The sequence below is a fragment of the Nansenia antarctica genome (assembly GCF_963989245.1).
Source record: "Nansenia antarctica genome assembly, chromosome: 1".
NCBI lineage: Eukaryota > Metazoa > Chordata > Actinopteri > Argentiniformes > Microstomatidae > Nansenia > Nansenia antarctica.
This window is the reverse complement of record NC_137674.1, coordinates 47,454,961-47,480,223: the sequence shown is the minus strand read 5'-3', so window position 1 is coordinate 47,480,223 and position 25,263 is coordinate 47,454,961. Positions and strand designations below refer to the sequence as shown.

Sequence of the window (25,263 nt, the reverse complement as noted above, 5' to 3'; positions counted from 1 at the left end):
TCGCACCCCAACCACAGACTGTTTGACACTCTACCATCTAAGAGACTCAGGAAGTACAGGATCCTCAGGTCCCGTACCAGCACTCTGATGAACAATCCCCCCCTCTACACCCCCCCTTTAACTATTGCCCCCCGCCCCACACACACACACACTCTTGACTGACTTTCAGTATCCCCCCCCCACCCTGGGATACTATGACAGTGACAATATTATGATGGCAGCACATCTCAGATTAATGTGATCACTCTATAACCTTTGCACTACAATTTACAATACTACCTTTGCACATACTGTATGAATAATAATGTCTCTTGATATAGCTTCTTTTATACTATCTATACACATTAGATACAGTACATAAACTACCACAGTGTAAAAGCTACCTAACTGTACAAAGCTCATAACTGTATACATCTCTAAACAAAACAGATGTTTACAATACCACTGCATATACTGTGTATTGCATAGTTACCTATTACTATCATTCTTGTTTTATCTTATATCACTATTTGCACTTTTGGTTGGATACTAAGCTGCATTTCGTTGTATAGTACTTGTACTCTGCGATGACAAAGTTGAATCTAATGTTTCAGAAATGTACACTCAACATTCATTATGATATTTTATTTTACGTTTTTTTTGATAACACTCTAAAGATAACTGTTATGGACACCATATAAAAAAGTACTGAATATCTTTTAAAAAACTGGCAGAAAACGGCTCAACTTTCCAAAAACCCAATCATCATCTTACAAACAGAAAGATTAGTTATATACACATGGCCCATTATAAGAAATGCTGTTACACAAAAAGAAATACCCTTTTTTTTGTTTTCATTTACTTGATTGATTCAGTTTCTAATAACATTACGTATTATGTTGAGTAACCTCTAGCAGCGCATAATACAAATACAAAACAATATTACAACAACTCTTTTGTTTTCACCCACCAAAAGTGTTTAATACATACAGTATTCCTATTCCTGTGACCGTAACTGTCTGGTCCTGATCAGGACACACATCAGTGAACAGGTAAAGGTGCTCAGGTAAAGGTCACTAGCACGGCAGGTTCAACCAACTGTCCAGCCTACAGAGACCAATTAAGAGAGTTTCCTATGAAATGATCCGCTTCGTGAATTCAGTCAGTTAGTGTAACAACCCAACATGCTGTAGGGAAAATCTGCTGAAATGTTCCTGAACTCTAAATTCACACGGATCTAGTTTCTTATATAAACATGAAGACATTAGAGCTCCCCCCCACTCCAATATGGAGTAAACACCTCTGAAACAGTCCAACATCAAACGGTGCAGTACTATTATAACACAAACTGTCTGTCTGCAGATTGTCCTGCTCTAATAGACCTCATCATACACTCTACAAGGCAGAACATTGTTGGACACCCTTACATGCATGTACATAGTACCCAGGTAGCTTAGTATGCCAGTCATCCCCATCTCCTCTTCAACAATAAGGGGAAGAAAAAGTAACTGATCAGGAAAAGTAGAAAGCACTGCTAACCAAATACTGTGGATGTCAGTCTCTACACACATAGCTCAAGTCAATATATACATACATCTTTGGGATCTCAGTTAGGCACCTTAGGGTAATGCCACTTATAAAACAAGACAAAACAGGTGTGTGTGCAGTCAAGACATAAAAAAACAAAAGAAGAAAAAAACAAAACATGTTTCACACCGACATAGATGTATGGTCAATGTCTATATTGTTGTTGTTATACCGTCAACCACACGCTAGAGTCTTGAGGACACGGCTATATTCACCAAGGCCTTTAGTGCTTATATGACAGACTGGGTTCGAACCCACCCGTGTGCTTGTTAGCTTGTCGAGCTAAAGCCTAGGCGGTCTTCAATTCTCAATTCGAGTTTGTTTTATGGCATGTCAAACCGCGTCAGTTGCATTAAGTCTGAGGGTTATTTTTCAACCCTAGGGGAGCTAGTCTGGGCATGGGTCGCCAGACCACCCCCCCCTCCTTCTCCTGTGGCCCCTCACTGGGGGAGAAGTCCACCGTCTTGGCCACGCCTCCGACTTTCATCTGCAACAGAGGAGGCGGGACGGCACCTTTCCCGGTGCATTGTGGGGTCTGTAGGCTGTGTCCGTTGACAGCTGGAGGAGAGGTGGATCCTGTTTCTGCAGGCTGCAGGTCGGAGCCAGAGATGCCCTGGGAGTCCAGCGTCTGCTGCTGCTGCTGCTGGAGGTGTGTGGAGGCCTCTGCCTGGCTCTTCTCACTGGTCTCACCCAGGTCCTCGTCCAGCTTCAGGTACAGGGGGCTGAGAGAACGCTCGTCGTCCCCGTCTCCGGTCTCGGCGGTAGCCTCCATCTCTCTCTCCCCTGTCTCCCCCCCTGTCTCCCCCGTCAGCTGGTTCAGGAAGTCAATCTCGTTCAGGAGAGAAGACAGGCTCTCGTCTTCCTTGTCCTCGTTCTCTCCCTCCTGGCTGGAGTTGTCATCCGTATCATTGTCATCGCCGTCCTCACAGTCTGGAGAATTACCCAGTGGCTCCCCCAGAGGGACCTCCCCGTCTTCCAGCCCAGCCCCAGCTCCTTGTCCTGGGGTGGCGAGGGACCCCTTCCCCAGGCCTGGCGGAGCAGGGAGAGGGGGTCCAGAGGTCTGGGGCTCAGCTGGGGGTTGTGGTGCTTCTACCAGTGACAGCACAGTGGGTATGTTAGGAGCTGGGGGAAAAAAAGCGAATTAATTTATTATTGTCTAATTCATAATCCAGTCAAGGCAATTATTAAGCAAATTCCGTCACACTAAAAATATGCTCCTTTTTCCTCCGAAAGGCAAACACATCTGTCAAGTTACCTGCTGAGTTAGTGGTGTGTTAGTTAGTGTGTAGGCCTACAGTTGTACTGCCGAAGATCTTACCAGGATCGGAGAGGGAGAGGGAAGGACTGTTGACTTGAACAGCCTGGGACACGGAGGGGAGGTTGATGGCGATGGAAGCAAGACCTGAAAATGAACAACAATCAGGAGAAAGATTCAAAAGAAATATTTCGAAAACAAAAATTGAGTGAAGAATTACAGAATTACAGCCCTCTGGGAATCCCTGTAAAACCACTGCCTCTTCCTCTTAAAACACTACTGAATATCTTATCAAAATCATTTAACTTCACAGTTGTATACCACATAGCATACTTCCATGTTCCAGAGCATGCAAATGGAATACAATAGTGGGTTTTAGAGTCTGGGAGTGTTGTTACAAAACAGAATTCCCAATTGATCTCCTCATGTTCCACCCCTGTGGGCTCTGATGTCCCCGGCTCCGCCCCAGCCTACCTGGCGTGTAGGAGGGCTGCAGGCCCAGGCCGGTGAGGCTCACCACGGACCCCACCAGCGTCAGCATCTGGGAAGGGATGATGGTCGTAGGGAGCACGGCTGTATGGAACAACGGGGAATCAGTTACTGGGAATGGGGGAAAAAAAACAATAACCAACAATTTTAATCATGACTGTATCTACATGATGTGTTTATTTTACCCCATAAACCAGATTTTTTCCATTAGGAAATGTAGTCCTGTTACTTCTGGCAGGGGGACCACCAACGGAAATTTGCCTATGGCTATAATTGGGTACATTTACACTGATGATATGTGCACATTCCATTTAAGTGTTCATTAATGTACTGTGTCCCCCTTGAACAAATAAATCAAAAAAATATATAAATATATCTTAATGTATCTCAGCGTCTAAACACACGACTATGGTCTTGTTCAGTGGAGGCAGAAATCAGAGGACGGGCTCATTGTAATAAATGGAACGCATTACAATGAGCCCTGTCCTCTGATTTCTGCCTCCACTAGTGGAGTTAAGTCCTAGACTCCTGGGTCAATTAACTATGTCGAAGACACGAGGATTAGGCGATTCATCTCAAATCAGGAAAACCAGCTCTTTCTTTCTATACCTGGATGACTGACTAGTATACTTTTTATTTTTTTAATTAGTAGTTTAATTAATTACTAGTATTTCAAAACTTCACCTGGATCCATTCTTCATCTAGATTCAGAGATTCTTTTTTGCCCTCCAGGATCAGATCGAGGTGGCCAATTTCCACAAAAAGAATCTGCCAGATCGATCTGATCCTGCATCACAAAAACTAAACTGGATCATTCTGATCTTTGTAACACTGGGCCCTGGGGGGCAATAAAGACGCGTTGAAGTCAACCATCCCTATCAGGTCAGTGATTCCCACAGCATGTTAATACTTTTGGGGGCCCCCAAAGTATAATGGCTCCCCCCAAAGTATAATTTGTGCTCAGTGAGTAAAAGAAACTTGATCCACTGCTCAAACAGGCTGTGCCGTCTGTGCAACCATTAAGTTTGTTGCTCATTTCATTCACCAGTTTGTATATAGTAGTTAAAATTATCCGGTGATTGACGATCAGATACCAGTGTGGAGTTTTCTGTCTTAAATTTGATATAGAAATGTTCTTTGTTGGTTTGTGAGGATGTTCATACACACTTGGTAAGATGTGTGTGTGAAAGACCACAAAAAACAGCAGTGACTGCTCTCAGCTGTTTAACACTTAAAGACCTAGACACCATCACCAGTTGTAGGTTGTCTGAAGTGCAGTGTTACTATGAAAATTCACTAGAATGCAGGAATTGAGAAAAACAAATCTCAACATTTTTCACGGGGGCACCCGCGCGCCCCGAGTCGTTCATTTCTGCGGGAATCACTGCAGGTGCAGTAGTAACAGCAGAGGAGTCTAACCTGCAGGGGATGAGGGTGGGGGTTTCCTGCGAGACAGGATGTTGGGGTGGGTCCTGGGCCTATCCTGGAGGACTGTTGTGGCCTTGGTCTGTGGGTCAGAACCAGAGGCCTGGGAGCCAGGCTTGGGCCCAGCCTGCTGAGCTCTCCGGAGGGCCGGGTCGGTTTTTCTACGGGAGACGGAGGAGGAGGAGGAGGGGGGGGGGGCTTCCATGTTCCCCTGTTCCTCCATTTTCTTCTGTCTGACACAGATGTCCTCAAGCTTCCTGAGGATCCCCTCCTCACTCTTTCCTGAGAGGGAGACGGGTTATTGATAGAGTTATTGCTGTATGATTTTATTTATTTTAAGATACAGAATGTTTACATAGATTTATACAAAATGGTACTGAGAGGACTATCAATTTTTCCCCTTCTGTTTTTATTTTGTTTCAATATTGTGTGAGTTCAGTCCAGTCTGGATGTTGCCTTTATTGCATCCCCTGATGCCATGGTTACCATGGTTACCATGTTCCTACAGGGGTGACGCAGTGCGCAGGCCCATTACCTGACGTCTGAGCAATCTTCTTGATGTGGGCTGCTCTCTGTTGGCCAAGAGATGTCTTCAGCTTCTCCAGTTGAACACATTTGTCTGACAGTTCACTGATCTCTTCTTTTGCCTGCGATATGCAAATAAGAGAGGATGCCTTGTATTCATACAGGGGACATTTCAACTAAAAAGCTAATACGTTATTCTAACTGGTTTACATTCAAAGAACAAATGCAATGCATTTCCCTGCTAGAATACCCTGCATTCCACACTGGCTACATTAACAGAAGGAGTACACTCTGTTTCTTGTCAGACAGTGAGTGAGTGAGTGTGAGTCGTACCTGACTGAGGAGTTGCCTGTCTGTATGTGTTGGACTCTGTGTTGGAGAGAGTGTCTCTCTTAGCGTGTTGAAGCGCTCCGTAAGCTCTGCCCGTTGTTCTCTCGCCCTCGCAGCCCTCTGAGGAGAACAGGAGAAGATACTTACATGTCCATACGGCAGGTCATTATTTTCATTTGTAACACCTGGGTACAGCAAACTTGTGACACTAGATGGTGACGCACCGTAGATGGAAATGTGTAGTCCTCTCTAACATGGTTGTAACTTGTTCTATTTTTATGTAACTAGAGATTTAAGTGTTTTATATTATGCCAAATGTAAAATTGTATAATGTATGATATATTTTAATGTTTGATATTTGTAATTTAAAGTATGTTTTATATGTTAAATGTTACTTGTAATGTATGTTTTAAATGTGGACTCCAACTAGATATATAAGTGTTTTATATTATGCCAAATGTAAAATTGTATGATGTATGATATATTTTAATCTTTGATATTTGTAATTTAAGTATGTTTTATAAGTTAAATGTTATTTGTAATGTATGTTTTAAATGTGGACCCCACTAAAAGTAGCTCATGCCTATGGGTATAGCTAATGGGGATCCTTCCAATAAATAAACACATTTGTATTTAACCATCTCAATCACAAGGGAGACCTGTGTAGACACTAACCACTGGAAGACTCTGCTAAATGACAATACTTGAACACCATAAAGGGTTTTTCCTTCAGAAAACAGCAAGCACGCAAGCAATGAAGTATGCAGGGAAAACATACCAAAACAAATAACTTTGATTTGGGTGGAGAGCGTCTGTCCGCAGATGATGTAGAGAGGTTCATGCCCATAGCATTGTTCATGGTGTCTTCATCGTCTACGGTCTCAATGTCCACAGTGTCCTCCATCCCCTCATCCTTCTCTTCCTCCGAACTATCAGTCTCCTCCTGAAAAACACATGGCAAAAAGGTCGAGAAGTCTAAGACAATAATGTTGGTGGAACACTTTCAAGACATACTGAAGAACCCCCCCTCCACACACACACACTCGCACAAAATTAAAGAATAAGTGAATTCTGTTTAGTTAATTTAGACTATTTAAATTCAGTTTATGTCTGTATTCAATTGTTAGGGATAGGGTGGTGGGAGGATGAACAGGGTGAATAATGTTTGCCATGTTTTAGATTGTTATTCAATGTACAATTTGATGTGATTTGCAAACTGAAAATCAATAAATATATTGTAAAAAAGAAAAAGAAGAAAAAGAATAAGAGAAGCTTTATAAACATCATGGTTGGTTGATGTTGTATTCTTACACCCAGGATGCTGATGACATCATCTACATCAGGAGCATCGTCGTCGTCAGATGAGTCGTCTGTGTCCTCCTCTGTGTCGTCCAGGTTCACCACAGCTTCTGGGGCCGGTGAGGACCTCTCTGCTGCACCGCCCATGGTGATGTCATTCCGAAGCCCCTCTGTGCCCCTCTGTGGCTGGGGGAGCTGGGGTCCGGGACGGGGGGGTCGAGTCTGCCTGGAGGCTGATGAGGAGGCTTGACTCCCACGGTTCACCTTGCTCCGTGCCTCCCTCCTCTTCTGCGTTGAACAGACGTAGTTGATGTTCTGGGCGATCTGGTCTGGAGTCAGTCCTGGAGAGAAAACAGGCCAGTTAAAGGACGTCTGATTAATGTATTGCTTATGTAAGAGTTGCATGTGTCTATATCGCCAAACATTTTTATGGTGTGTCTATGTCTAATTTGTTTTTAGTGTGTTAGGATTGTAACTTGTTTGTAATGTAAGTGTGTCTGTGTGTGTGATTTGTTTTGTGATGTATGCATGCGTGGTATCGTTTGGGTGTTATCGTTCTGCTGTCTTGGCCCAGGCCTCTTTTGAAAACTCGATTTTATCTCAGTGAGACTAACCTGGATAAGTAAAGGTTCAATAAAATAAATATATAACATTATAATAAATAATAAAAGGTATAAATATGTTTATTGTCCTTTGAGAGAAAGTCTTTCCACAGTTCCCAGGTCGCATGCCTGGTCACATAGACAGGGTTCCTACAAGTTTCAACTTGTCAAATGTAAGACCTTTTTAGACCTTTTTTAGACCTCTGAATAGAATTTTAGACCGATTCGCGACACCATATGATAGCTTTTTGTCATCCTCAAGGTGATGAAATTAGGGATTTCACTGCCATACAGACAAAAAAGTCTGACGGATAATTTATATAAAATAAACAAGTCCCATAATTACTCAAAAGTAAATTTTCATTTCCGCGTAAATAGATGTGGTCAGACTGATTTCCTTGCAGAACAAGCTCAGTGTTTCCCCTAAGTTTGCTGCCTTGGGGGGGTGGCATGGACCGTGGCATGGATCCCCCCCCCCCCCCCAGGGGGTAAGACCCTGCGACATACCAGCGTCATGTCCAGGGGGTGTACTTGTACATTAAGCCGCCTCACGCTACTGAAACAGGAGACAGGCTCCTCCTGCCCTATGGGCCATTAGGCTCGAGAACCATCGGTTCTCAAGGCTACTTACTTATGTGGTCTTGACTACCTGTCCACTTTCTCACCTGGTTCTTGCTGTCTCTCTCTCTGGTGTGCCGACACCATCCTGCTCTCTCTCCTTCTCTCCCTCTCTATCCTCCTCTCTCCCTCTTCTGCTGTAAACCAAAAGGCAAACATAACAATGAGAGTATTTATAATCTAATAAAAGGTATAAATTGATCCATATCAATTTATAACATAATTATAATTGAATATTGGATTGCTGTGGGCAATGCAGTCAGATAATGTCATTTTGACATTACTCTCACCTGAAAAAAAATCATGTCCAACTATAAAAAACAGACATTTCCAATGCTTCAATCCACTGTCCATGTACTGTAAATATGCCATTATGGTATTACCATAAAGCCCAATTCTAGCAGAATAAGAAAGATTGTATGTCTACTTTAAGTAAAATAATAAAGTGCATCCAGTTAGCTCTTTAGCTGGCAAGTGTGCAAGCAGACTAGCTCATCTCATCACCTCTGAGCTAGCTAGCTAGCTTGCTAGTTCTTTGACACTATTTACACCATGGTACTATTAGTCAGACACTTTCTAGTCACAATAATAACGACCAATTTTAACCAACTTTCTCTGTCAGAACACTCAGCAATTATATTTGCTAACGTTCCAACTTGCTTACTTTTCATCTGCAGACATCTCACCTGGCAAAAACTCTCTCGCGTCGTGCGCACACACTCGCGCACAATCTTGTATTATTCTCCAGCGCGGCACAGTGCGAAACAAAGTGTGGAGATAGGTCTGGCTATGCGAGACTACTGACGGACTAATGTTACCAACGAGCCCATGGGCTTGCCACTCGCCAGATTCGGGTTGGGTGTGTTTAAAAAAAGCTGATATTTTAGCCTGCTTGTCAGATGTTTGGTATTTACGTCTGTAATAATTCCTCTTTCTTGGGGAGGCGGGTGGTTCCGTTGGGTAGGGGAAACGCAGAAGCTAATGTAATTTTTTATACCTAGCACCTCCGTTTTTAGACCTAATAACTGAAATGTACGACCTTTTTAGGCCTTATAAATCACATTGCTGGGTTTTAGACTTTAAGGCTTTTTAAGACCAGCGCGGGAACCCTGCATAGAAGGAGACTTCAACAGAGTGACTAAAATATTGAACCATGATGAAATGGTGACTCATGTTTCTCAAGACTCATTTCTGGCTCATCGGTCTATGTCTAATGAATATAAGAAAGTAAAAGCAAAGAACATGGAGAGTCCATTACCTGACGCCCGGGAGATTAACTTGATTTTAGCTGCTACCTTCTTGGCCAGAGATTTCTGCTCCTTCTTCAGTTCACTCTGTTTCTCAGTGAGCACCTCGATCTCCTCTTTAGCCTGATGAACATCAGATCATCGTTATTAAATACATGTTTTCCCACTTTCTTGCAAGTAGCCTGGGAACCAAAGACCATATCACATTAACTTTATAACACTCGAAACGGCACTTCAATCCGTTCTTACACAGTACAGAGCAGATAGTGGGTGGGTTCACAATGGAAGAACAGTTCAACGGAAGGTGTTTCTCACCTCACTGAGGATGTACTGCTTGCTCGTTCTAGGGTGGTCCAGCTCCAGCACGTTCTGCAGACGCAGGAAACACTGTCTGATCTGCCCGCGGCGATCCTTCTCATGCACGTTGTGGAGGTGTTGCTTCTACATGAAAAAGAGAGGAATACACTATCACTGTCAAAGTTGACAATTTACAATATAACAATATTAGATAGCATATAGCATAGAATATTGAGAGGCAAAATAGCACTGACATACGTGAAGTGCAGCATAAAGGGATTCTTACCAAACCTCCCAAGAACATGGTTTACCTTTGATAATAATAATAATAATAACAATTCATAATATATTCAAAAACAGCCAAACCAACTATGGCCTCTCTACTAATGTCTGTGTGAAACAGAAGAGGACAATGTGTACAAAGTTGAGTTCTTACAACGAGAGTTTTGACAATATGCTGTCCAACATCCTCCCTCTCCTCCTCTTCGGTCTCGTCAGACGAGTTGTCTGTGGTCTCCTCCTCCTCCTCCGTGTCGTCCAGCAGGTCCACCACGTCCACCTCCTTCTGCGAGGCCCTCGCCACTGACCGTCCCCGGTGCCTCGCCCTCCGGACTCCGTGGGCCTCGCCCAGACAGACCAGATCCAGATCCAGATCCGTCACATCAGGGTTAGATGCTACACCCAGGGGAGCCTTAGTGTTCTGGGTAAGGCAGAGGGATGTCTGGGTACCTGAGGGTATGGACAAGGCTGAGGCACTGAAAAAAGCCTGGTCATAGGTAAGTATGTTCAAGTCAGAGGGACACGTGGCTGCCTTGGGGTCGGTGTCGACACTAGAACCTTCGGTGGAGACACAAACAGCTTCGACTCCTGTGTCTACCCCCTGGTGCTGAGGAGGGGCCGGGTCCAGGGTTTTGTGCAGCGGGATAAAGGACCCAGGCGCCAACACGACCTTGGAGGGGCCCTGTGTCGACCATTGGGGGGACGCGGTGGTGGTGACGACGGTGGTGTGTCTATTCCTGCCGCCAGCGGAAGGGACAAACCTCACAGAGCACATCCCCTTCTCGCCTAGAAACCCCCGGCTGAGGGTGGGGGCCGTTCCTGGTGTGAGAGGGCGGAAGGTGGGCGCCAGGCTGTTGATGACATAGGTCTTGGTCCTTGGCAGGGGGGTGGTGTGAGGGGCAGGGTCACCGGGGACGGTGATGGTGGAGGGTCCCGGTGCAGTGCAGAGAGGAGAGGTTAAGGTGATTGTTCCACCTGGAAAGACAGAAGATTACATTTCATGTTATAATCACTTGAATATTGTGTATCGTTACATAAAACCAGTGCATGTGCATGTATCAGCTGTTGTGAGAAGCTTAGCCGTGTGGCGAAGACGGCGCTACTTTCATCCATGATTATCTGTATGAACGTTGCTATATTTTGGGTTCTTTGATGTAATGCTTTACTGCGAACGCAAATATAAAGTATTCAAATGTGTGTGTGTGTGTGTTGAGAGGGCTGTGTTAATTTCCCACTTCAGAGTGAAGGGGAAGAATTTGAGAAAGCTCAGCTGACACAGACGTATAGAGCTGAGCTGACCGTTCCTTCTGTCCCCCAGTCATATCTCCACTGTACATTTTTATCCAGGGTTTCCACACCTTCTGAAACATCAGATTCAAGCCCCTTTCAAGACTCAATTCCCTCAAATTCAAGGACCCAACACGGCATAGTTTGAGACAGACCTAGATGAGAATTTATATACCGTATTTTCCAGACTATAAGTCACTCCGGAGTATAAGTCGCATCAGTCAAAAAATGCGTCATGAAGAGGAAAAAAACATATATAAGTCGCACTATTCAACTACACAATAGCACACAGAACAACAGGCTGAATAGGTGTCCGGTATGTTAAGGTAACACATTAACAGTTATTCAACTATACAATAGCACACAGAACAACATGCTGAATAGGTGTCTGGTATGTTAACGTAACACATTAACAGTTATTCAGCTACACAATAGCGTAAAGAACATACCTGGGAGGCTGAATAGGCTAAATTAACATAACAAGCTAGCGGGTCCAAAAGCAAGTTACCGGTAAGCAAGTTCACCAAGCTCCCGTTAATGTTTCAGATAATTTCTTCAGTGGTACAAGAGCAGCATATAGTTGTCACAAGCCCAGAGCGCCCTCTTGCGGCTGTAGACGGTAATGTTTACTCCTTGGTTCATATCAGTCAGTATGAAATTATATATATATTTTGATGTATAAGTCGCAGGACCAGCCAAACTATGAAAAAAAGTGTGACTTATAGTCCGGAACATACGGTAATAGGAACTATCCGCTCACAGACAGCAATTAAAAAGAGAGGCTTGAATGTGTGAACTCTAGATGGTCTCTTGCCTTCTCTACCACAGCACAGCAAAACAATATATTGTGAAATATTTGGTTAAGCAATACAGAGACTTATTTAGATTTTTGAATATATATATTTTTTTAAATTAGAGAGAGAGAGAGAGAGAGAGAGAGAGAGAGAGAGAGAGAGAGAGAGAGGGGAATTCAAGCACTTTCAATGACCCATGTCTATTTTCAAAAACTTTTAAAACCTTGATTTTTTTTCTCTCAAATTCAAAAACTTTCAAGGATTTCAAGGACCCGTGGGAACCCTGTCTATCTGAACGATCTCGAATGTTCAGATGCTACAGAATATTTTGTGTATTTTCAGCCACTACTTCTAAAACGAGCGCTCACAAGCCAAAAGCGGATCCCAGAGAGGGGCACACCCCCACCCTAGTCTCACGAGCAAAAGCTTAATTTACCAGTTTGTTGGCCTTGAACTGACTTGAGTTAACTGTGTGGTTTAATGAGATACGACATCTCTTAACATTATATCACCACCATTATCTACCGTCACTCACCTTTGGTCACCACCAGGTTGGGGTTGAGGGCCCGCAGCTGGCTGAGGGGGACCAGCTGGATGAGTTGACCGCTGGGGTTACGGTACAGGGTGTGCCCGGTCGTGGTGGGGACTGGCTGCAGCACCATCCTCTGGCCGGGGGTGAGGGGGGCCAGGGGCTGGGAGGGCAGGCAGGGCATCCCCACTGCGGTGCTCGTCCCTGGGACTGGGATCATCAGCATGGGGGGCTTGGTGGTGAGATTGACTGGGGGGGGGGATATCTGGGGCAACGGGGTTGGTGCTTTTCCACCTGGAAAACAAAGCATGGCAACAATTATATACAGTATATATAAACAACATGGCCTTCATAAGGGTTAGAGCAAAAGCAAGCACCAACCCAGAGCTGGGGCAACATAGAATGTGGGGCTGAATGAATGGGGCTGCCAGAAATATGACTTCTCAGCATAGGCTAGGAGGTGAAGAGAGAGAACACAAGGGGACTTGGGACCTGAAGCAGCTACGGGCAGACTATGGAGCTGAGTCTACCTGTGCTGGAGGAGCTGGATCGAAACGTCTGCTGTTTGCCGGCAATCTGATCGGCCACAAACTCTTTGAACACCTTCTCCAGGGTACTCACTGTGGGAGCACAGATCAAGGAGGAGGTTCAGTGTCCCGTGTGTCATTCATGGTGTTATGAATATTCATGAGTTATGAATAAACATAGAGTATTCATGAGTTATGAATAACATTATGGGGATATCCTTCTGCGTATATGTATATGAAGGGTGGGCACTACACTAAAATACTGTAATACAATGTAGTGTGTAGAAGGCAAATATTTTTACATTTGCAAATATTTTTACATAATTCCACTTATTAATCATTTTGTACTATAATTGCATTTATCATTTTGTATAACTATAATTGCATTTATTAATTATTTTGCATAACTATAGTTGCATACATTAAAGAACACAATGCAGAGTAATATGTATGTACAATCAAGGTTAGTCTGTGAGACATGCAGGTATGGTTGGGTACTGGGGGTGAGACATGCAGGTATGGTTGGGTGCTGGGGGTGAGACATGCAGGTATGGTTGGGTGCTGGGGGTGAGACATGCATGTATGGTTGGGTGCTGGGGGTGAGACATGCAGGTATGGTTGGGTGCTGGGGGTGAGACATGCAGGTATGGTTGGGTGCTGGGGGTGAGACATGCAGGTATGGTTGGGTGTTGGGGGTGAGACATGAAGGTATGGTTGGGTACTGGGGGTGAGACATGCAGGTATGGTTGGGTGTGAGACATGCATGTATGGTTGGGTACTGGGGGTGAGATAATTGGAAAGTACCAGTCTCGATAAGTCATGGGATTGGAATGTTGAGAAAGTGGAAGGGAGACCCAGAAAGAGACATGGCCTGGACATACTATGGAAGGTCTAGGAAGCTGTGTCTCCTATAAGAACTGCCCTCTTTTCTCTGTACCACTGACTCACTCTGGTGATCTCAGAGACAGACACTATTGTAGTCCTGCAAGCTTGTATTAAAACGTATTATTGATCATTGTTATTAGACTTATGCGTGTCTTCATTCACTGAATTTTGGAGTTCGATACCCAACCAAATTAATTAGGGAGAAAGGAGTATTCCTCCACAAGTGTAAGGCCCCGGCGGCCACCTCAGTTCATACAATTCTTTAATTACGGATTGAGCCAATGCTTTCTCTATGGGAGTCATCCATTGACAGACAACAGAGATGACATGGGTCTCTCCATGTCGGCATTATTTTTTTTAAATATACACAAAATGGTTTTATGGTGTTGAACTTTTCACAGTCCGTTTGTCCGTTTAGCCAATTAGAAACAAGGTTGTGAGTTTCTAGGTTGCATTGTTTAGTTCCGAGGTTGCTTCAAAAGTCACGCCGGAAATTCCACGATCAAATCATCCGTTTTCTGATCGTTTGGTGTGGGTGTGGCCTAATGATTGGGAATAAGCATACTCTATGTATACTTACGGCACCTCAACACAACATAACATTAATAGTTAGTCAACCAATCTCACCTGTAGGAGTGGAGGCAGCAGTAGCTGCTGTGGCTACACTGGTAGTAGGAGTGACTGAAGAGTGGATTGGCTGTTCCACAGAATCAACATCACCACCAACATCGTCATCATCATCCACAGCTGAGGTGTGCAGGTGTGGTTTGGAGCAGGCCAGGTGAGAGAGCTCCTGACTGGCTGTTCGTAACCTGCCTGTGAGGTAAGCAGCAAGCCTATTGGCTGGGTGCAAGGCACCCATCTGACCCAGTTGTAACATGGCCCTGGGGTATGGCTTGCCATTCACCTGCAGATATACACAGAACATATTGTGAGAGCTGTGAATACATTATCCTCATAGCTAAACACACTGAAGTACTGTAGGTACTGAATATTAGTGGCTGTTTTCCTGGACACAGATTAAACCTCGTCCTGAACTAGAAGGTTCTTTCTATGGATATACCCAGGACTAGGATTAATCCGGGTCCAGAAAACAAGTAAAGCTTACCTGGACTAGTTCCTGGTCAGAAACGTCTTGACACTTCTTACTGGCTTTGAGGATGCCAGCTGCAGAGATCCCTGCTAGGAAGGGCAGGGGCAGAAGCTCCTTTTTCTTCTTGAAAACCCTCTGTTCCGTCTTCTTCTCTTCATCCCTCTCTTGCCTTGATCTTTTCACCTCTTCCTCACTCTGTCCTACCTCTTTATCCTCCTCACTCTGCTCTTCCTCCTCTTCCTCAATCTCCTTTTGCCAGTCTTCCACACCCTCCTCCTCCTCCATCCCTGCCTCCTCCATCCCTGCCTCCTCATCCCCTTCCTCCTCATCCCCTTCCTCCTCATCCCCTTCCTCCTCATCCCCTTCCTTGTCCAACCCTGCGACTTCCATCCCTCCCTCCTCCTGCCCTGCCACCTCCTCCCCAGGCTTGGCTTTGGAGATGTGGACTTTGTAGTGGAAATAGCAGCTTCCCCCGTCACTCCTCATGGCCTGTGAGAGTGGCTTGATCATGTAACCTCTGACTCGGAAGGGGTTGGCCAGGTTGTTCTGCGCCATGTGCTCACACACCACTCTCAGGATGTAGTTCCTGTCCGCCCTGTTCTTCCATCTACACTCCGACACAATCTCCAGGCGCTTGGAGGGCTGTGGGTCAGGGGAAGACTTGTCCGGCAAGAAACCTAGAGAGAAACCACAGTGACAGATGCATCTTAGGCCATGCCTCTTAGAGGATACTGGGAAAGTATGAAATCATTGGTGTTGAGACTTTGTGATGGGACTTTTCTGAAATTAACGGTTGTCAATGAGGATGTCTAGTTTGACTCAGTATTTATGTACTGTAGGTGGCGAATGCCTGAATAGCAAAACCATCAAACTCACCAGGTGTCGACTCTGTGGCTTTGGACTGCTCGTCATTGTCCTGCAATAGACATGTCAATTGTGAACATCATTCCATAGGAAAGCCAGTCAAAAAGTACGCTCATTTCACATTCATTATGATGTTGGTCACCAACACTGGCCTTACCTTCTGTCTGGTGAGGTCTGATTGGTTCACTTTCTTGTTCTGGAATGCTCTCACTCTGGCACAGGTCATGCGCTCATCTTTCTCTCTCCCCTGAACACATAAAATCATTAGACAACTGGGACACAGTCTGAGATGCTGTCTGGGACAGTCTGGGATATGACATGCCAACTTTACACAGCCATTACATGCTCAGCTTTTGGCTCTGGTCACACCTAAATATTCTATCCATAATTACGTATTGAGCCAATGGTTTCCCTATGGGAGTGATCTGTTGACGAACAACAGAGATGTTGTGTCTGTCCATGTCAAACGTTTTGGAAGTTATTTACAGACAAAATAAGTCTTCACACAGATATTCTTCCGTTTAGCCAATTAGAAACAAGGTATTGAGTTGCTAGGTTGCATTGTTCAGTTGCTAGGTTGTTTCAAAAGTCACCGCCGAATTACAGATCAAATCGGACAGTGATTTCATGCCTACGCATTCGTATCCATTTTCTGATAGTTTGGTGTGGCCATGGCCATACAACAGTAGATATTTGAGTGGAAATCTAACAGGAGAAATCCCTTCCATTCCTCACCAGTTGAGTGGAGCTCGGACAAGGCAGGTAGACCGGCGTTGGAATATGCGTGGGCTCTGGGTCCAGTTCACCATCTTTCTGCTTCCACAACGTTCTAATACGCAGGGCAGGTTCAGATACCGTTTCTGTCTCTTTCAGAGCTAAAGAAAAAAACAATCAACACTAGGTAAGCAGAGAAACAATGATGAATCAAGTCATCACAATCTTAGGATACATATTGTGACATGCACATTCATTTTAGGTCACAGAAAGTGGGTTGCCTGTATAGAAATCTTTTTAAAAAGCTATTCATATAGAGCCTTATTACTAAGTTATATCCAGTACGACCAGTAGTTCTCTTAACAAAGGGACACTCACTGTACGCCATCCTCATCCTCCTCTTCCTCTTCTTCTTGGACGAACCCTCCTCCGAGGTACTGGAGTCTGGTCCATCTAAGTTCTTGAGCAGGACCACTTTCTGCCTGAGGCAACTGCAGCCGAAGATACAGTCCTGCTTGCCACAGTGGGTGACACGGCGTGCCTTCCTCAGGCTGGAACACACACAGCCCAGCCGGCAAAAGTCGTTCAGGCAGGGAGGGGCTCTGCGTTTTATTACCTGAACGGGAGTGGTGGGGTTCTCACTCACAAAGCCCTGAGGAGACAGAGGGAACAAATGACTGTTTGTTACTATGGCTCATTTCTCAGAAAATATCTCAGTGTAAAATGCAGTGGAATCATATAGTACAAAAAACTATATGATTATATGATCATAAGTCCATCTTATCGAACATCCCAAAAGTTCAAATAAAAGCTCATCTTTGAATACATAACAAAATACCAATCTCAATCCCACTTATTTTCCAATCCTCTACCAAGACATGACCCCACAACTAGACAAGACAATGAACAGAACTAGAAGTAACTTCTCTTACCCATAAGGTGAATAGCGATGTGAGGGCGATGGCTGCCCTCTCCTTAGAGATGCAGGTGCGATGTTGGCCCTCCCAGACCGCCCCATCTTCTAGATCCATCTGTTTGAGCAGGGCCTTGGTTACCAGGGCCTTGGTTACCACAGGTGTGGGGAGGGGTTCGGCAGTGGCAGGCAACAGCTCAGAGTCCGATTCCAGAGGAGCCATATCAGCTGAAGCAGAGTCCTGGGATCGAGAGGACCTGAGCTTCTTCCCCTTCCTTTTGAGCTTGTTGTTAGTACTACTGTCTATAGGGATGGTGTGATCCACCACTGGGGCCAATAGCGGCCAATAGCGGGCCAATAGCGGCTCAGACACAGACAAGTTCTGGGTTTGGAGGCTCTTCGCTTTGGTCTTTTTTTTCTTGATGTTTTCAGTGTTGGGGATTGTAGTAGGCGCAGACAAAAACAGGTCAGCGGTTTCGGTTTGTGGGGGTTTAGGGTTTTTCTTCTGTCTTTTTTGGACAGTTTTTTCAGTGCTGGGAGTAATAGGAGTTGTAACCACAGTGGCTACTGCAGTGGTTGGGGGCACTGGTTTTGATGCAGCTGTTGGTTGTACTGCGGGCACTGGTGTTGGTGCAGTTGTTGTTTCTGTTTTGCTATCCTTGGACCGCCTTTTTTCATATTTTCTAGATTTCTTGGGACCAAAAGCAGGCAGCTTGGCTCTTTTGGATGGTGGGATGAAATCAATGGGGAATGTGGACACGGATGCAGGTGTTTGTTTCTTAAGCACACTGTCCAGGGTGCGGACGTAACTAGTACTCTTGATAGGCAGCTCGTAAACCACAGGAGTGATCACAGTCTGGGAGGAGAAACTGGCGGCGCGCTCATCGATCAGCTTCCCCTCGTTGGCCAGGTACTCATCCAGCATGTCACTGCAGAAGGCCGACAAGTTCTTGGTCACAAAGTCTGCGCTTGGCCCAGCTGGAAAAACAACATGATACATTTCAGACAACATGATCAATGAGAAATGTATGTTTAATGGGAACATTTCACTTGTATTGGATACTTGTATAGCTTATCAAGTCCAAACCATTTGCAGGATTATAGGGTAAAGTTTACCTTCAGGCTTGGAGGTTGAGGGTGGTGGGTCTTCAGGGATAAACTTCTCTCTCCAGCCTTTTATCTGGGTGATGTCTGTTGTTTTTCCTGTCCTTGAAACAAAGGGGACAGAACCACCTGGAAAAAATGTATGACAATTAGCCACGGCTATTTACATTACATGAATGAAACCACTCTCTTATAACAATAATGGATTGGATTAGCTCATTTGCACCAGGTACTCTAAGTGCTTTGTATCTTGTATCATCAAGTTGCTGATTGTCATCTCAAGTGACCAAAAAACATTTTCTCAACCATTATACTGTACAAACAAACATAGCTCCATCAGGAACTACTAACTTGTAGAAAGTTCCAGTCCTGAGGAGCCCTCTTCTGGTGATTGGAATGGTGGAGTTAGAGGAAACCGAACACCTAAGTACTGCAGGTCGATGGTCAGAGTGGGATCCAGCAAGTTCAATTTCAGCCCAACTTTAAAAAACAAAACAAAAAAACAATGGGAGTAAATCAATAAATGTTGTTAAATATTATTTTACCTATCAGTTTCGCATGACAGGTTAATGGCATAAATGTAATCTTATCAAACATAGATCACCAATATATTGAATTAGATTAAATCTGTAATGAGGGCCAAAATGTTGGCCATACTAGTGGGGAAGTAGGTTATAGTAGGCCAATAAGTTTTACAATCAAGTTGTATTTCATCACTGTGTACTTTCATTGGGCTAGTCGTGTCATTGGTTTTACCTTCTTGCAACACAGGGTGTATGACCTGTCGATGTTTCATATACTTTAGATCCCTCCTTTGGACCTCCTCAAAAGCAGCTATTATTTCTTCTTGGGTTTCTGGACCTTCAACAGAGAGAAACAAGTAGGGAAGGAGATTTAATTGGACCATCCAAATATTTCCATTATAGACCAGCGTAGAAGCATGTCTGTTCAAATCTGCCATTTTCCTTACCACTCTTTGTAGTTTCTGGGGTTATTCGATGTTGTGCAGTCACCTCTTGAAGTGCTGGGTCCCCAAGGTGGATTTCAAGTGCTTCCTGTAATTTGTATATGATTGTCTTTATAGACACTCACCATTCTACATCTTTTATATGCCAATAATTCAAATATTTGCTTTTTTAGGAAAATCTGGTATTTACTAGGATACTTGTTCATAACACAATTCTCTTTCAGCATTAATTTGCGAACAAAAGTCTACCACACTATCTCCCTGTTACCTTGGAGGTGAAGGACACGAATAGCTGCTCCTCCACTTTCTCCAGATTGGGATGCATGTGGAGGTCTATGTGGCCATCAACCAATGGGACGTCATCAGTCTTAGATGATTTCCCTTTTCTAGATTTGATCTTAGATTTCTGGGGTCTACTACCTTGAGTTGGCAGAGTAGAACCTGAACTTTGTACACTAGATGTTTCGAGACTTGGAGGAAACAGTTCAGGATCCACCTCACTGCTTGGAAATTCATCAAGGTCTAGCGCATTGTTGATTGAAAAAAAGTTCACGAGATCGGACAGTGACTGTGTTGGTGACAGTGGATCAGCACCTAATGATGAGAAGCTAGGAGATAATGCCAATGGGATAGAGAGTGGAGATGGTGTAGAAGGGAGAGTTGGTAATGATTGATCATTGACTTGGAATGATGCAGCTAGGTCTGTGGGAGAAGAGGATGAGCCTGTCTCAAGTGTATGAGGACCAGGTTGTGAGAGAGACAACGATAGGGCAGGGCGAGGGGTGATCGAAAATGGGGCAAAATGAGATGTGAGTAAAAACGGGGTAAAGGCTGTTGTTAAAAAAGGGACAGGGGCAGGTATTATTGGGATTGGTGATGCAGGCTTCAAAGTCGCAGAGCTAAGTGATGATGACAGTGTAGGGAACGATGGACCAGCAGTGAAGTCCAATATAACAGGCACACGTGGTGCCTGCTCCTTGACTTGTGAAGACAAGGAAGGGCTCAGTACCAATGGGTCAGGGAGTGATGCCGACATGACAGTTAATGGTAATAAAGGGGTAGGGGGAGACAGGGAAGGTTCTGGGGTAAGTAAAGACTGTTCAGTGATTGGTAACATTGGTTGACGTTCTGGTAATAATCTGTCAAAGGCCGAGACCGAAGCCTCAGGGGCAGAGACTGGACATTCAGAATTTGGAACCGACTGGTCAGTGTTTGGACAAGCAGTATCAATAGCAGGTACCACTGGGTCAGGTAATGATATGTCAGTGCCTGGAACCAAAGATTGAGTATCTGGGAATGGAGCATCAGTATTTGTAACCAAATGTTCTGTGGTTGGAAGAGCAGGATAGGTGTCTGGTCGGCGTGCAGGATTGACAGCTACACCAAAAGAGCCAACAGTAGGAGCTGCTGGATCAGTGGCTGGGCCAGAGGTTTGACCATCTTCAGGACCAGGAACATGTGATGGGGAAGGTGATGACATGGCAAGGGGCAATACTAGATCAGATTTTGGTTTGATCCCAACAGGTCTGGATTTTGCCTTCAACTGCTGAAGATATTTTGCAAGGGCGTTTAAAGGCACGGGTCCAGGTCGCTTGTGTGGTTTTGACTTCTCCTTTGGGGATTCCTCAGATTTTTCTTCTTGTGTTTCTGAGGTCATGGAGGAGCTGTGGGAGGCCTTTTGACTGTTTTCACTTTCCGCTGCCGGCTTGGGGCATGTCTTCACCGGTTCCTTGGACAGAGATGACGTCTTAAGGTCCTTGTCACTCTCAATGGGTCTCCTTTTGGTATGGGCCGCAACATTTTGAACATCCTTTGAAGACAATGCTTCAGGCTGAGCAATGTTGTCCTTCACAGGTTCCTCTGCTTTCCCTTTGGCTGCCATGCTGTCATCATCCACATTCTCCGCTTCGCCAGTTAGGATGCATCTTCTCAGTTTCACATGAGACTCACGAATCAGCTCAGACAAATTCCGTGGAGGACTTGTTTTACTGCTCAAAAGAGAAGAGGTTAATTATTAGGTGTTTTGCAGTATAACAACAGGTATTATTTGTTCTGTGTGTGAATCAGCGTATGACTGGTATTGTTTCCAAATGCTTATATTCTACATCTGCACCACCTGGCGCCCTTTATGGCCAACAATAGCCGGCTTTCCACAGCAGGGCTTACTCTGTGCATGCCAAGATCAATTGCTTTTCCACAACCACTCCCGGGTCTTCAACAGGACTTACTGCCTTTTAGCCTCCTATACCCCCAGAACCAGTTTAAAAAACTGATAATTGTATGTGTGGCTAGTGTCTCCGTAGTTTGCCACCTTACAAACTGCAGAATATAAACACAGTGGATATCATATGGGGCGGGACTAGGAAGCCTAACTGCAAAATTAAACTGCTTGCTTACTAGGCTCGACTAGGCTTTGAGCACTAACTAGCTCCTAGTAAGCCATGGGACGTACTGGCCCCGCCGTCAAAAAGTGGCTATTGAGGTGTAGAGTGAAAAGAAAAAGATCTACACAGACAACATTCAGTTGTTTATATGACAATAGATTCATTCAGTTATAGAATATCTGAAGACACACAACTGTTGTGGATAACATCTATACATTTATGATCTGAAAACGTCTACCAGAATCAAAGAGAGAATCTTGTTGTGACATTGCTGAAATAGTGTGATACCATAACAACTGTAATTCTAGCCTAAATTTTAAACACAAAGCAATAATGCAAAAACAACTAGCATGTAGCATGTTGGATCATCTGGAATACTGGACTAACGGCTAGCCTAACTGTGGAGACCTAGGCATTTTGTTGGTCTACCTTTTGTCTTCCAACTGATTTTCATCCAATTCAAAAACCTTCAATATCCGGGCTGAAAGATGGCAGATCCATTGTTACTGGATTTGAAAAGAACTTACCAAGAATTCTGTTCAGTAGAATTGGCATTGGCTGGTGAGACAGATGACTTGACATCAGGTCCATTAAGTGTAGCATTTGGTACAGCCGTGCTGAGGGATCCTTGACCCACTACTTTAGTGTTATGTTTTGCCATCAAAGACTTCAGGCTCTTTTTCATAGGATTAAGCTCCTTGGAGGATTTGGCTTCGTCTTTCTTTGAGTCATTGGAGGAATTCTGTTTCAGCTTCAGAGCCCAAGAGCTGGGTCCATCCTCTCTAAACCCTTTTGCGAAAGGGTTGTAGTCAACTTTGAGCTGAGTGAAGCGCGAGTTCTGGTACGCCGTTACAGCAAAAAACTCAGTCTGGGGAAAAGTGACCGTTATGACGTCGGGTCCACTGAGCTGAATGGCCTGAGTAGGTTTGTCTGAGTGAACCACATGCAGGCGTGGTAAGTACCGGTGCAATGAGCTCAATATGACGTTTCCCTCCTGGTCCGCAGTATTGTTTGTGAGTTTCAGCTTATAGAATGACACTGGGTTCTGCATCCAGTAGTGGCCAGACGAAGGCGATTCTGGATGGATGAAGACCCGCCCTGGCGCATGCTTCTCAGCTTTCCCGTTAGTTTGCCAATCTTGTCCATTCCACTTGTAACAGTTTTTGTCCACTGGTTGGATATCCATGACCAGAGAGTAATTCTGGAAGGGCTCCAACCCAGAGATTCGAAAGCGGCAATATGGGAACATCCTACAGCCTTGATTAGTTAGCATCATCTCTGTTTTACATCGGAAAAACTCATTCCACATGTTGTTGTTGTCCAACGAGAAGTTGATGCCTTTGCAGGTTTTGTCAGGAGGCAGATTCTCTAGTTGGTTAGTGGACTTGGCTGCAGACTTGATCGAGGGAATCGTTGGAGCAATCTTATCAACGGCCAATGTTTTCTCATTGCCTTTGACCCGTCCACCTTTGCTTGCCTCGCTGGCTTGACCTGGTTTAAGGACGACAAAGAGGGCAGGGGGAGCAGAGGCCACAGGCGCTGCTGTGGGGGCAGCCGCCCCCTCTTCATGTAGCACCATCACTGTCTTCTTCTTCTCGGCGGCCATGAACAGGTCAGAGTCTTCAAGAGAGCGTGAGCTCCCTCACATCAGCCTGGCCATCTGCTCAATTAGCATCCTAGAACAATAGAAAGAATACAGTAGCCTTATTTAGTTTGATATAAATTGTATGACTATATGCACAATCATTCCAAAGCCATTTCATCTATTGTGTTAAAGCTTCTGCTTTCTACTTTCAGCATCACTTTATGCAATGTCCATTTTGCTGCCTACTATACTACCTAGACTTGCCAACATAACAATAATAAAGTAAGGATTATCAGAAAACCCTCACATCAAGGTGTTTTTATGAATGTGTAGCTACACAGTAATTACTCGATTATCAGCTAGCGTAGCAAACGTTTAAAACTCAGTGGAGTAGCTCGCCCCAGACGAGGACTGAACTCACAAACTCTCAATTCATTCCGTTATAGTTATTGCACCAAGTCTCACTTGATAGAGAAGCTAATGGTTGTTATGTAGGGTGGCCCTCATGCTTCATGATACCAATCCCTGATGTGGACACGCCTCCCCATTGGCCTTGGTTGCCATACCACTACTAACACCAGAGTAGCCTTGCCCCAAGCGAAGATCGAACTCACAACCACTCACTTCTCAACCAGTCAAACTAGCAAGTGTACAAAGAGTTAACCAACATGGCACACATGCTAACAGCCTTTATAGGGTTGTTACAATAGTATTAGCCTTAAGTATAGAAATGCAAAGATCACTCAATGTTTATCAGAAACACTTCCCATTAAGTTCTGTTATAAATCTGTTGTTACACTGTAATTATATTGCATTACCGTATTATTAGAGTATGTAACACTTATTCTAGTATTATATTAACAAAAATGCTTCATTCCAACATTGTGCAACTGTAAGCATTGTTAGCCTATATGATGATGAAAGATAGTAATACAATGTAGGCCAAATCATTAGAATATAGTAATACACAAGTCTAAACTGTATGTAACCCAACTGTTACCAAATAATCATTCACATATTGCATTGCTTGTCTGAGTACGGTGTTGGTGGGGTTTGGTACTGTAGTCTAAAAAAAGCCATATTTTGATCTAAAATGTACCATACCCTTTAAGGTTAACCCATGGTTCACGTAGAGTAGCCTGTTTCCAGACTCATGTGGCAATATTTAAATAACCTAATTGTAATACGTATTAGCAAGATTTACAGTAATCCAAATTCATTCTTCATGGGACTATATTTACATTTTCACCATTTAGCAGACACTTTTATTCAAAGTGACTTTCAATTACAGATTACAGGGACACTTAGAGTGCTTTGCTAGTGGTGGTGTTCCCAGCTGGGATTTGAACTCATGACCTTCTGATCACCATTTCAACTGACTAACGGCCAAGCTCCACCTGCTGCGTTGCGTCAACTCGCCATCGGCGTTGCGTCAACTTCCCGTTGTCCAAGCTCCACCTGCTGCGTTGCGTCAACGTCAACGTTCTACTCTAGCTCCACTGTCATTTTTTGCAAGGTTTTTCTCTCGGTCCTTCACCTGGGCATCATGGTACAATCTGTCATTTGTCGCATATAAAAATAAAAAAAATCGACCTCAAGGATGAGCCGTTCGTCGTCCATTCCTGCAACAAGCTTTCAAGCACCTGTGGTGATTGACAGCTGACTCGCGTGAATAGCAATTCGCA

At 44.4% G+C, this 25,263-nt stretch overlaps 1 protein-coding gene across 1 annotated transcript; it reads right to left on the bottom strand.

Annotated features, from left to right (window-relative positions):
* Positions 1 to 880: 880 nt before the first annotated feature.
* On the bottom strand, positions 881 to 23,599 carry mgaa (MAX dimerization protein MGA a; the record flags this gene model as incomplete). Its single annotated transcript, XM_080523514.1, has 27 exons — positions 881 to 2,595; positions 2,885 to 2,968; positions 3,296 to 3,394; positions 4,730 to 5,017; positions 5,271 to 5,382; positions 6,369 to 6,533; positions 9,405 to 9,479; positions 9,672 to 9,797; positions 10,090 to 10,907; positions 12,549 to 12,791; positions 13,073 to 13,162; positions 14,582 to 14,861; positions 15,063 to 15,293; positions 15,462 to 15,724; positions 15,924 to 15,963; positions 16,069 to 16,158; positions 16,647 to 16,786; positions 17,004 to 17,277; positions 17,558 to 18,516; positions 18,655 to 18,771; positions 18,994 to 19,122; positions 19,399 to 19,497; positions 19,613 to 19,697; positions 19,878 to 19,942; positions 20,111 to 20,311; positions 21,047 to 21,597; positions 22,521 to 23,599. The coding sequence occupies 27 exons, from the start codon at positions 23,597 to 23,599 to the stop codon at positions 1,919 to 1,921; spliced, it is 7,380 nt and encodes a 2,459-aa protein (XP_080379640.1). The 3' UTR covers positions 881 to 1,918.
* Between the last annotated feature and the right edge of the window lie 1,664 nt (positions 23,600 to 25,263).